The following is a 13,349-nucleotide window of genomic DNA, read 5'->3' as shown; positions in this document are numbered from 1 at the left end:
TGGTCACCCGGGGCCACCCCCCGACCCCGCCCTGAGAGGGAGCTGGAGGGTCTGGGTCTGGGTGCGTCAGGACAAGGCGGGGCCCCTGGGAGGCGACAGGTGGGACCCGCAAGGCTCCGCTCGCGACAGAGGGGTGGGGGTTGGCTGGGGCCCTGGTGCTGGCAGAGCCGGCTGGCAGCTTTTCGATGGCTCATTTGCTCCGGGGTGCGTTTCTGCTCTTCCTGGTCTCGCGGGCGCCCCCTGCTGACCTGACACAGAGGCCACCTGCCTGTGCTGCTTCCAGGCGGGTTCCCAGATGTGCCGCCACCTCGCTGGGTCCTGTGTTGATTTGAATTTGAGGGGTTTTGTCCTCTTCAACCAGGTGTGTGTTTTCTTCTGCTCTTTGGACACTGTGACAGTGACGCCCCCAGGGTGCCGACCGGGGTGGGGACCGAAGCCCCACAGGCACCCACCTCCCAGGGACGAGGAGGCTCTGGCTGTGTTGAAGTGCCCGGGGAGATGCTCGTACATTTTGTATTTGCCGTATATACGTGTATTTATGTACACACGCTTAAAAGCACAGCTTGGGAGCTTACATTGAAATGGAGATTTTAAAAGGAGCTGTGAGTGTAATTTTTAACTGCTCATTTGAAAACTTTTATGCTGCTGCTTTTATCAAACTTTTAAAAGATGGAAGCAAACATACACATTTGCCTCCTTCTAAGTCAAATCCCAGATGTTCAGCCGGCGAGGGGGGCATGACCCACCCCCCCGACACCCCGACACCCGCCCTGGGGACCGCCTCCCCAGCCAGTGTGTCCTGACTTGGCCCCCGTGTGCTGGTTTCTCCCAGTCGGTCTGCTGTGGGCGGAGCCCACGGGGGTGCCCGCCCCTTCCCCAGCCGTAGGCTCTGTCCTGACCTCGATGGGCCTGGCCGCCAGGACCCTCGGCGCCTGCCTTCTGGTGCTGGTGGCATGTGTGTCTTTGGTGTAGACCTAGAGGTGTTTCTAGGGGCGTGTCTGTTTCCTGCTGCTATGACGAATCGCCGCAGACTTAGTGGCTTGAAGCAGCCCAGCTATTATCTCTCGCCCAGATGTCGCCGATTCGCAGGGCCGGATCCTTCTGGGGGCTCAGGGGAGAATCCCAGTCTTTTCCAGCTTCCAGAGGCGCCACGTTCCTTGGCCCGTGGCCCTGTGTCACTCGGACCTCGGCTCTGGTGCCGCATCCCTTTCGCTGGCTCTGGCCCTCATGCCTCCCTCTTCCTCTGAGACGGACCCTTGTGTGGACAGGGACCCCTGGACTGGCAGGGTGATCTCCCATCACACTTGCAAAGTCCCTTTTGCCACGTGAGGTGACATGTTCACAGAGATTAGGACCCAGACACATGGGGACCATCATGGGAACACAGATAATAACGAGGTGTTTTGGTGAAAACTGCCATTCCCTTTCCTATTGTTTTAAGTACGATATACATTCAATAAACTGCACAGGGCTTCCCTGGTGGCGCAGTGGTTAATATCTGCCTGCCAATGCAGGGGACACGGGTTCGAGCCCTGGTCCGGGAAGATCCCACATGCCGCAGAGCAACTAAGCCCGTGCGCCACAACTACTGAGCCTGCGCTCTAGAGCCTGCGTGCCACAACTACTGAGCCCACGTGCCACAACTACTGAAGCCTGAGCGCCTAGAGCCCGTGCTCCGCAACAAGAGAAGCCACCGCAATGAGAAGCCCACGCACCGCGACGAAGAGGGGCCCCCGCTCGCCGCGACTAGAGAAAAGCCTGCGCACAGCAACACAGACCCAATGCAGCCTAAAATAAAATAAATAAATTTACAAAAACAATAAAATAAACTGCACAGATTTCAAGTGTATGGTTTGAATAATTTATTGTCTCTCTCCCTGCCATTTTATTGGGGGAAATATTCATACTTACAGAAAAGATGAAAAAACGAAAGTGAGCCTGCCTGCGCTGAGGTTCTCCACCTGCTCACGTCTTGCTGCGTTTACATGTTTATGCATCTGATCATCCCACACCCACCTCGTTCTCTGAATTTCAGAGGGCCGACACCAGCACCTCGTCCCAGCCCTCCGGCCAGCCTCTCACCAGAGCCCGCATTCTCCACACCGTACACGTGCCTTTGGATGACGGATGTCCCCTCAAGACATCCCCTCAGCCTCTGGACACCCCCCACCCCACCCCGCCTCCTGCCAGCCTGGGGGTCGCGAGGGAGGGCGTCACACAGGGTGTGCTGTGCGGCCCGCCTGTGTCCATCTTGAGATGGTGCAGATTTGCAGTCACTTGTGAGAAGTGATGCAGTGAGAGCCCGTGCACCTGTTGGGTAGCTTCCCCCAACGCTGACGTGTCAGCATCACGGCCAGGACACCAGCCTGGCCCCGCACAGTCACCACCAGGGGACCCCGGGCCGCTTCCCTCCACAGCCTCGGGAACTTCTCATCTGTCCCTGGCTGCGATTTCCAACATGCTCTCAGGGTTCGCTCAGGCCGCCACGTGCGTCCACCAGTCATCCTTTCACTGCCAAGGTTCCTCCGTTCTCTGCTGTAACACCCCTGCTGATGGACGTTTGGGTTGTCTGGGTGATTTCCGGCAGTCAGGATCAAGCTGCCGTGAACGTCCCAGGACGAGTATCTGTGTGATTTCTCTGCATTGCTCCCAGGACTGGGCTGCTGGGCCGTCGGGTAGCGTGCGTGCAAGAAACCAGGGGTGTGTGGGATGTACACTCATGTCAGCGTCCCGCACACCGTGGATTGGTTTGTTTTTAAATCGTAGCGGTTCTGGAGGGCGTGGGGGCATCTCCTTACGGTTTTCTTTCTCTTTTTTTTAACATCTTTATTGGAGTATAATTGCTTTACAATGGTGTGCTAGTTGCTGCTGTACAACAAAGTGAATCAGACATATGCATACGAATATCCCCATTCCCCTCCCTCTTGCGTCTCCCTCCCACCCTCCCTATCCCACCCCTCTAGGTGGACACAAAGCGCCGAGCTGATCTCCCTGTGCTATACGGCTGCTTCCCACTAGCTATCTATTTTACATTTGGTAGTGTAGATATGTCCATGCCACTCTCTCACTTCATCCCAGCTTACCCTTCCCCGTCGGGTTCGCCAGCCTCCCCTGTCTTCCTCTGAGCGGTCTCTGCTCAGGGCTGTGCATGGTGGCGGGTTTGAGAGCTGGGCTGTCCAGCACCCTGTGCTGGCCGGGGTCCCGCTCTGACGACGAGCATTGTTTCCTAGTTGCCATTGACCCCTCTTCCTGGGGAAGCGTCTTCTGCTGAGTAGAGCGTCCTCCGAGTGTCCTGGCGGCAAGTCCTTCGTCAGGTGTGCGCTCTGAAAGCACTGTCTCTCAGCCTTTGGCTCGTTTCTTCCTGTAACGGTGTCTTTTGAAGAGTGTGCACATTTTAAATTTTCATGAAGGCCAGTATGTGAACGTTTTTCTTTTGTGGTTCATGCTCTTTGGGTCTAATCCAAGGGACCTCTGCCTAAGGTCACAGAGATGTCTCCCGTGGTTCCCCTGGAGGATTGGGTGTGACTACAGGCCTGAGATGCGCGTTGCTCTTTGCGTGTGGCAGGCGAGGGGCCCACCGTCACGGTCACCTTCTGCGTGTGGTGTCCAGCTGTTCTGATGCCACCTGCCCATGGAACTACCTTACTAACTGTATATATTTTTTTAATTAAAGAGAATTTCTTCTATGAGGTGAAAACATTTTGGTAGTTAAAGAAAATGAGGTAACTTGATTTTAACTTGGATACAGAAGCACTTAAGAAATAATACACCTTAGACACATAAAGTAAGAAGGTAGATTTTGGACAAAGTGCATAATTACAGTTTTTTGAACTTTCTTTTGCATTGTTCGTGAGATCTAGCGGAAGTTAGGACTAAGGTCTGGTTTGAGCTGTAACTCAGGAGGGTGGAGTCCCCCGGGGAGACAGCCTCGGCCCCGCAGTTTCCACTCTTCCAGAAGGTTCCGCCGCGTTGCTGTTTGCACATCTGTGTTCGCGGGGTGCCTGTTCCCTGGATGAGAGGCCGCAGGCTGGGCTGGGACATCTGCAGGAAGCCTCTCAAAGGCAGCTTGGAAGCATATTTGAGAATCGTGAAGAGTGGAGATTTGGGGAAATCTTAGAAGCCGAGTGTCTGCTTTTGACCAGGCCCTCGTGGTGAGGCGGCCCCCGTCCCATCACCCCCGGCCCTGGGCTTGTTCCCTCCTATGCTCCATCATCTGTTTATTCCCCACTTTGCAGCTCACACAGCGTCTTCTAGTTTAATTGTTGAGACATTCTGCTTATTTTAATTATAATCTCTTTTCTGCTTTTCAGCTGAAGGTTGTGAGTGAAATTTTCAGAATGTGATCATGTATCACTTATGGGAAGAAGGACCCCCCCCGCCCCAAACCCCTTTCTGCTCTAGAATCAATCTTTACATTTAGCACTTGGCCCTTTACAGTTAGACGTTGGTATTCTTCATCCTGGTTGCCTTGTTTATTAAAAAGAGATCAGCCTGGGGAAGAAGCCCTGAGCGCCTTTTCCCCTGCCCTGGGCGGTCGGTGGGGGGACATTTCCTGCCATCACACGCGTGTGTGAAATGGCTACACACACTCTGTCCCTTGTCTTGGTGGCCGGTCTCCCCGTCCAGCTGCCGTGGTCTCTTCTGTACGAGGAAGCCCCCTGTGGCATCACCAGGGGACCCGGAAGGGGTCCACCGCCCCACAGCTAACAGTCGAGCCCGTCGCACCTCATCTGGCCCCTGGTTTGTCAGTTGTTTTTTTTTTATAGTTGAATTGCTGGCTCAAAGGGTCTGCACATTTTTAAAAAAATTTTTATTATTTTTGGCTGTGTTGGGTCTTTGTTGCTGTGCGTGGGCTTTTCTCTAGTTGCGGCGAGCAGGGGCTACTCCTCGTTGTGGTGCGCAGGCTTCTCATTGCAGTGGCGTCTCTTGTTGCAGAGCACGGGCTCTAGGTGTGAGGCTTCAGCAGTTGTGGCACGTGGACTCAGTAGTTGTGGCTCGCGGGCTCTAGAGCGCAGGCTCAGTAGTTGTGGCACACGGGCTTCGTTGCTCCGCGGCATGTGGGATCTTCCCGGACCAGGGCTCGAACCCGTGTCCCCTGCATTGGCAGGCGGATTCTCAACCACTGCACCACCAGGGAAGCCCCTGTCAGTTTTTTAACCTCACTATTTAAGGTTTTTTCTGAGTCACCGAGTCTGAGTTCATCACTGTTCAGAGGTAAAATGTTCGATGAGACGTTTTCAAGGTTGTCACTTAGTGGGTGAGCTCTAGCAGCTGAAGGAAGGAGCCCCTGGGTCCTCGCTCAGGAGATGTCCCTGCCTGGAGGGGACTTGGGGACAGTCCTGTCACACACGGTGGCTGATGGCTCAGGCTGGAGGCCGTTCCCGAAGCCCGGTCCAAGCCTGGCTTCCCCGCTCTCCCGTTCCAGCTGAGATCCACCTGAAAGCGGCACAAAACGAAGTCTGGGTTTAACCCGTGAATGTCAGGCTGCTAAAGGAAGGCCGTGGCTGCGAACGCGCAGGACAGCTGTACTGGCGCCACCCCGCCCCCACGGAGTGTTTGCAAGGGTTTTAGTTTTTTGATAACCATGATCTAGTAAGAGCCTATTTTGTGACTTTATGTAACGTCAAATTCTTTATCTATGAAAGAATTTGTTGCAATGTTAACTATTGCTTTCAACTCCCTGTTCTGTTTGTAGAATTTCATTTTTGACCTCATCGTCTTAATCCCTCCTTTTGAAGTCAGGCTGTGGTCTGCAAGGGCCTGGGAAGGACCTGCTCTCTCTCCTGGCGCCTGGCCGGTGCCCCCAGGCGCCACCCCTGCCCCCTGCCCCTCGCCAGGCTCCCAGCCTGTCTGCCCGGCAGGAGGCTCAGGACCTGGGAGGGCCCAGGGTCGGCCTCACACCCTCTCCCTTCTGGGCCCTTTCCTCTGCTTTCTCATTTGAACAAGAAATTCTGGGGAAACTGGGTCTCCCTGCACCTCCAAAGTGGATGCCAGAGTGAGTGCAGGAGCCCACCCGGGCCAGCGTGGGGCGCCCTAGGCCGTGCTTGTGCGTGTGCCCGGCCCATCAAGATGACGTCGGAGAGTCAAGTCCCCTTAGCCCTTCTGGTCTCCTTCACAACTCTCATCTTCAGAATGACCAGTTCCTTCCAAGCTCCGTTGGACTGGTATCGTCCCTATACTGGGAGACGTCCCAAGTGCTGTTTCCAGAATTGGGGGCTTGAATTTCGACCTGGGTGCTCGGCCGACAGACGGCAAGGCTCGGGAGATGGAGGATGCACTCGGGCGCAGAGAGCGTGTCCGCGTGTCCTACCACGAGCTGCTGGGGCTGTGCAGCTGGCTCTCCACTGGACCCACGAGGGCTCCAGGTTAGGACACGGAGTGACCGCAGGCAGCCTGACACCTCACAGGCGTGTCTGGTCTCGATTCCCTGGACGGTGGTACCTTTCCTGAGTCATAAATATTCATGTGGGAATTTTTCAGTGGACGGCTTTCATTCCCTTCACTGTCACCCTACATCTCGTGGACCCTCACTGCTCACCCACGAGCATCTTCAGAGCGTCGACCCATGAAGTGTGTCTGTGGCTCGTGCTTGCCGGTCCCCCCCGCCCCTTGTTTCACGGCAGTTAGCAGCCGGTTCACCGTTTCACGGCAGTTCTCAGTAACAGACCCCAGACATCCTTCTTCGAAACCCAACTTTTAGCTTTTCACATATGGTTGGAATCTTTCAGCTAATCTTGATTTCTTTAACACGCTTTTGAACTTAAACTGTTAATATAATTTCATTAAAATTTTGGTTTTGAAATCTGGTGTTTTTTAGTTTTCAGTCTGTTATGGGCTGAATGTTTGTGTCCCCTAAATTCATGTGTTGAATCCCTAGCCCTGGTGTGGCTGTATTTGGAGATGGGGCCGGTGAGAAAGTCATCAGGATAAACGGAGGCCCTCGGCATCTGCGTCGCATCAGAGCCTGCCCTCCGTCCGCCCACCCACCGAGGTGAGGCCAGCGGGCAGGTGGCCGTCTGCAAGCCAGGAACAGGGCCCTGCTGGACCCAGATCCTGGCCTTTCCAGCCCCGGAACTGAGAACCGCTTAAGTCCTACAGGAGCCCGTGCAGACAGAGGCAAAGCCTTCATCTCAGTTTGATTTAATCCCTACACTTAGTGGCTAGAAACGCAAAGTCAGTGCTGATATAGCATTTAGGGACTGGCAGGAAAATATGAAAAGGCTTATAGTTCGAAAAGAAGAAAGTGTCCTTCCGGAGCTTCGGCCAGCAGTAGCCTGACGCTACACCTCAACGGTGTCCTGAGTGTCTCGTATCCTTGGGGAGACGTTAGACCCATCCAGGTGGTGGCACCCAGGGTGTGCTGCCCTGTGGGACGTGACGCCCCTGGTCGGGGCCCCTGTGATGTCTCAGCCTGTTCCCCGGGGCCCTAGTGCCCCCAGGGCGCTCGACACCTGAGGGGCTCTGCTGAGGTGGGCCCACCCCACACCCCAAAACCCAGTTCCTATGCACCTTGCGTGGACAAATGTCCCTTTCCAGTTCGGGAGTGTCTGTAAACATCGGTCAGTGGCCATGTGTCCCCAGCGTGCCTGGGGCCCTGGCTCCTGGCACCGCCTACCCTGGCTCTTCAGTTCTGGTCCTGACTCCGGTCCAAGGACCACAGTCAGAAATCCAGTCTGTTGCAGTTATCGAACTGTTGTGTGAAAGCTGTCTGAGGCATTTTGGGTGAGTCTGGTGGGTTGGCTGATGGTGGTTCTTGCCTCCGTGCCCTCTGGTTCTGCAGCTTCGAGTAATTTCCTCCAACACGAAGGCGCACCGTGAAGCAGGCTGGGTCTGAGTTTTCTCGTGCACCCATCCGGGCGGCTAAGGAGTGGCCTCGTCACGGAAGTCGCTCTGCCCTCTGGGGGCCGTCATGGGGCAGGCTGGCCGAGCCCCTTCAGGACAGAGGGGACCCTCTGTCCTCCCGCGTCTCCTGGGGAGGACCCCCGGGCTCTCGCCCTCGTCGTGTTCGGTTCAGCTTTCTGGAGCCTCCTGTGTCTTTGCCTCGGCGCTCAGCACCGCCCTGGCGTGCAGGTCTCTGCGGGGAGCTCGTGCGCCCCCAGGCCCCCGCCGTCCTTGCCTTGCACACCTGGCTCCGCGGACCGCTCCGCGGACCGGGTCCCGCGCTTTGTGAGCAGGCGGTCCACCCACCACCCTCCGCTCACCTCCAAGCATGTGTCTGTGGGAAGAGCCATAGAACCACCACATGGGGCCCCCTGTGGTGCCGCCTGGCACCTGCTGGCCCCACTTCCCAGGTGCACGAGGCTGTGTCCGGTCCTGATGCTCAGGTTGGTTCGGGGTGTCTCTGATTTCCGCAGCCTTGGGCCCTGATTCCCTGGGTTCTGTGGAGGGACCTGTCGTTTCCGGGACCGGCTCACGGGCCCGTCCCACATTTGAGGCTGCCCAGCTTCCCCCCGCCACCAGTGACCCCGCTGCCCCCTCCCAAGACAGCCTGGGGGTGGGAGGAGAAGGGGGCCCGTCCCTTTCCCCCGCCTGCCTTCCCCTCCTCTCGGGAGTGGTCTTGCTTCCCCATTTCTGTTGGTTTCTCGAGTCACCACTTGTCTCCAGGGGGCCCTGGCCAGGCAGCAGCTCTCCCTGGGGTCCGTCTGGCGCCGGCCCGTTCTGGGGGCACCTCCGTGGCCCAGATGGTACAGGAGGCTCCCGGTCCTGCCTGTGCGGCCCTGAGCTACAGGTTGTCACAGATCCTGTTAGTAGCAGCTTTCTTGAGACGCAATTCCCACTGCTGACGACTCACCCATTTAGAGTGTGGTTTGCTGGGTCCTCGTCTCTTCACAGGGCTGTGCAGCCGTCACCACAGTCGACTTTAGAACATTTTCATTGCCCCAGAAGGAAACCTGCACCCGTAACAGTCACCCCAAGACCTGCCCCCTCCATCTCCCCCGGCCCTTGGCAGCTCCCAGTCTCCTTCTGTCCCCGTGGATTTGCCTTTTCTAGGTATTTCACATGAGTGCACTCGGACAGTGTCTGTCCCTTTCACCGGGCATAACGTGTCCGAGGTCCACCCGCATCGTAGGCTGCACCGGTGCGTCGTTCCTTTGTACGGCGGAATCATATTCCTCTGTGTTTATCCTTCATCGGCAGGTGGGCGTTTGGGCTGCTCCACTTCTTTTTTTTAAAATTTTTTTTTAACCAAACCCAGTTTTCATTTATTTGTTTATTTTACTTTTAATTTTTTTATTTTTTGTGGTACGCGGGCCTCTCACTGCTGTGGCCTCTCCCGTTGCGGAGCACAGGCTCCGGACGCGCAGGCTCAGCGGCCATGGCTCACGGGCCCAGCCGCTCCGCGGCGTGTGGGATCTTCCCGGACCAGGGCACGAACCCGCGTTCCCTGCATCGGCAGGCGGACTCTCAACCACTGCGCCACCAGGGACGCCCTGCTCCACTTCTGACCGTCAAAGGTGCTGTTGCTCTGAGCGTGGATGCGGGTCTTACCCCTCTTGGACGTCCTCCCACCAGTGGAAATGCCGGGCCGCGTGGCAACTTGGTGTCCACCTTCTGAGGACCCGCTAAGCTCTTGCACCGCGGCCACATCATTTTACGTCTTTACCAGCAGCCTGGAGGGCTCCAGGGTCCCACGTCCTGTTGGCACTTGTGGGTGGCAGCCGTCGCAGAGGGCGTGGGAATGGCGTCCTGGCGCTGAGTCGCTTTTCCCTGGTGACGAACGGCGCCGAGCACTGCTCACTGGCCGTTTGTGTGTCCTCTTCGGGCAAATATCTGTTCATGTCCTTTGCCCGTTTTTAAGCTGGGGTGTTTGTCTTTCTTTGGAGCAGTAAACTCCTCTGTAGTGTCTAGACGGGCTCTCGTGTCAGGTGTACAGTTTGCAGATGTTCTCTCCCACGCATCCTCTCACTGTGTTGATGGTGTCCTTCGAGGCCTTCAGGGGTTTAGTGTTTGACGAAGTCCAGTTTAGTATCTGTTTTAGTGCTTGTGCTTTTGGTGTCGCAGCTGAGAACCCGTGGCCCAGCCTGAGGCCGCGGAGGTTTTCTAAGGTTGTGTAGTTTGGGCTTTTTGATCCATTTTGAGTTGCCCCTTCTCTGAGGGATGAAAATACCCAGATGTTCAGCCCCGGCGCAGACCCGCTGTCCTGGGTGGGCGCCCATCCCCGGGTTCTGGGTTGAGCCCCACGCGAGGTCTTTGCTGTGATGTCACCACCGTCCTGGGACTTCGTGTCAGGCCGGGATCGGGCTTGAGGCCAGGCCGCTGGGGTTCAGGACGCTCGTGGCTCCGGCTTCTCCTAAACTTGCCTGCTTGCTGTTCGGAGGGTCCTGAGTCGCGGGCGAGGTCTCTGACGTGTGTTTCCCTCCCCAGACGCGGACTTGACCGTCGCTGAAGCCAGCAGCTCCGACAGCCGCGGGGAGAGGCCCGAGCTCTACGCGCATGTGGACGAGGGGCTCCTGGGAGGAGAAGGCAGCTACCTGGGAGCCCCGCTCACCCCGGAGAAGGACGACGCGCTGCACCAGGCCACCGCGGTGGCCAACCTGCGGGCGGCGCTCATGAGTAAGAACAGCTTGCTGGCCCTCAAGGCCGACGTGCTGGCGGACGACAGCTCCCTGCTGCTGGAGTACCTGCCCAAGGGCACCCACTCCCTGTCCCGTAAGTGCCGCGCGGGCGCGCAGTGTGGGCGGGAGTGACGCGCCTCAGCCCGCGACGGATGTGCTGAGGGTGCGTGCGTGTGGGTCGTGGCGGTCGAGGGGCCTTCGGAGAGGAGGCAGCGCTGTCGGGGCACCGGGAGGGAAGCGGCCGAGTGCCTGTGCGGACGTTCGTACTTGAAATCGAGGCATCTAACCCTAAACCCTGAGTGGGCTGACAAGTGCTGGGCCGTGCGGCCCGGGACAGGGACCCCTGCTGGGGAGGCCTTGGGACGTGCCGGGCTCGGGCTCCCGCTGCTGGCCTCGCCCCCTGCCGGTGCCGACTCGTCCTGCCTGGGGAGCGTGGCCAGGCTGCAGATCCTCGCTTCCTACCAGGCAGTGCCGCGGGCACGTGAGATTTAACGAGGATTTGGGCGTTGTGTTTACACCTTGAGTGTCTCCAGCTAAATTCCAGTTGCTCACAGCAAATAACAGAGTACCCTAAGGAGCGGGTGAGGTACAGCGGTGCTGGCCGAGGGTCCCCAGGCGCCGGCCTGGGAGGGTGCCACGCCCCCTCGGCTCGGGTGCCCTGACACCATCCATCCTGGGTGCCCGGGTCCTGGGTGTCTGGGGCAGTGTGACCGTGTCTCCGGCGTCCCGAGAGAAATGCTCTGCTGGGTTGGTGTCTGTGAGGGAGAGTCGGGTGTGGCCCCGTTTCCCTCTTCGGGGCAGAGTGACACACCCCAAAACAGGCGGCTCTGAGTGCAGAGGGCGTGGGAAGGGCCCCGTCCCAGGGCCCTGCGGTCCAAGCGTGTACGGCTGGCGGGGCTGTGTGTGGGTCCCTGAGCACCGCTGAAGTAAGCAAGGGGAAAACTGCAGCCAGTGTTGGGGGTCTGGGGAGCGTGTCTTTCATTTTTACTCTAATCCTAAAAACAATATTTTCACGACTTTGTTTTCACGAGCACTAAAATATCCTAAGGGTTGTGATGAAAATTGCTTGTGGCTAATAAAGTCTGACCGTGGAGAATAGCATCACGTTCTCTTTATTTATTGTGCCGGGTCCGAGGCAGGTGGGACGCCAGGGCGGTTGTAGGACTTGGCTGTGAAGTCAGATCCAGGGGTGCATCCCCGAGGCTGTTGGACACACTTTAGAAAATCCGCTTAGGCCTCATTTTTTGCATCTGAGAAATGAGAATGGCAACAGTCACTCACACAGTTGTTGTGAACGTGAAACGCGGGACACGTAAGCAAAGTGTGTTTGATAAACGCTCCACAACATTAGTCCATTTCCCGCTCAGCTCAAACCCTGAACTTGTCAGCAGACACTGTTGGGTTTGTGATGATCTGATAGCTTGAGGAGGTGGTCCTGGGGTATCTGCAGTATCTGGGGTTTAGAATCGGCGAGTCCGCAGGTGAACGTCCCGCTGAGGGGACGGCTGGGCAGCTTCACAGACGTCGTGGAAGGAGCAGGCTGGGTGTGTAACTGCAGCGCTGGACACTTGTTCTGGCTCTTTCTGGACGCTCCCGTTGGTGGGGGTGAACCCCACGTGTCAGAGGCCCCGGGAGGCGCAGCAGCTCCTCCGGGGCTGAACCGCGTTGTCACGAGGGGGACGGTTTCTCGGTGTTTCTCCTCCTGTCCCCGTGTCTGGCAGCCTTCTCCTCCGGGGTGGGCCTGTTCCCCAGGCCTTTGGTGCTCTGTGCAGAGCTGTGCTAGGAATGGGGCAGGCGTCTGGGTGGCCCGAAAGCACTGGTGCACCCGCATTTGGTCAGGCCGTTAGCCGTGAGCCAGGGGTCTGACTGTGGGGCTCTGGGACGAGTGAGGCACAGGGAGAGATGCTCTCCACTTCCAAGGACCCCCCCCCCGTCCTCCGGCCCTGTCCCTGCAGAGGCCCAGACCCGGCCTGGCAGCAGGTGGGGCAGCTGGGCAGAGTCAGAGGGCAAGCGGTGACCCTGTCGGGTGGTCTGTTCCCAGTGGACACGCAGTCGGGCAGCCGCAGCACCCCGGGCACGTCCCCAGGCCCCGTGCGCGCACGTGCCCCCCTTCGCAGTTCGCAGGGAGCTGGGCGCGGGGGAGTACAACCCCATCTGCTCTATTTTTAGAACGTCCGTGACTAACCCGGGGTGAAGTCGACTCGTGGGTTTTGATACTTTGTTATTTCTATTATGTTTTAACCTCTTTGCTGTAAATACTCCCAATTTCCCACTTTTTTTGTTAGCTCTGCCCTTACGAGAGGGTTGAGAAGTTGGCGGCTGGGAGCTGGTGACTTGGGCCGTGTCCAGGGGGCCAGGCATGGGCTCCCATGTTCCCTCTGGCAGAGAGGTTGAAGGGCTTGCTGGAGGAATGGGTTGTTTTAGAACATTCTTTTCTGACATCCCCAGGAAAATCTGCCTGTTCTGGGCATACACTAAAATGAGGAATGGAAGTATCCAGAGAAGAACTTCATTTTCCAAGACTGTGCGGTCACCTCCCTGTGGCAGGCGTTCCGTCCCTGGCGGGCAGGTGGGCAGGGGTGGCGAGCTGCCTTCCTGTGTTGAGCCGGGGCTGGGCGGCCCCTGCGGAGCGCCCGTGGGCGCATCTGCTCCGTGCCGTTCAGTTCACGGGCGCCGGCTTCTGTGCACGGATGCGACAAAGCATCAGGCCCCCCAGAGCCCCTGCATTCACCCCCTGCCACCGCTCTGCTTCCAGACGGGCCACGGTTTCCGTTCAGTTGCAGAAGTCGTCAG

The 13,349-nt window shown here is 57.6% G+C and overlaps 1 protein-coding gene across 3 annotated transcripts in view; it reads left to right on the top strand.

The window, feature by feature from the left end:
• The window catches only part of ZBTB46 (zinc finger and BTB domain containing 46), a 57,267-nt gene that overhangs the window by 23,640 nt on the left and 20,278 nt on the right, over positions 1 to 13,349 (top strand). For 2 of the 3 annotated variants that reach the window (XM_067708764.1, XM_067708765.1), the window contains exon 3: positions 10,366 to 10,650. The exons of the other annotated variant lie outside the window; for it this stretch is intronic. In XM_067708764.1, the coding sequence (XP_067564865.1) occupies positions 10,366 to 10,650 (285 nt within the window). The remainder of the gene's footprint in view (positions 1 to 10,365; positions 10,651 to 13,349) is intronic. 3 annotated transcript variants of the gene reach the window in all.

This window comes from Pseudorca crassidens, chromosome 15 (genome assembly GCF_039906515.1).
Source record: "Pseudorca crassidens isolate mPseCra1 chromosome 15, mPseCra1.hap1, whole genome shotgun sequence".
Classification (NCBI taxonomy): Eukaryota; Metazoa; Chordata; class Mammalia; order Artiodactyla; family Delphinidae; genus Pseudorca; species Pseudorca crassidens.
This window is presented reverse-complemented; position numbering and strand designations above follow the sequence as displayed.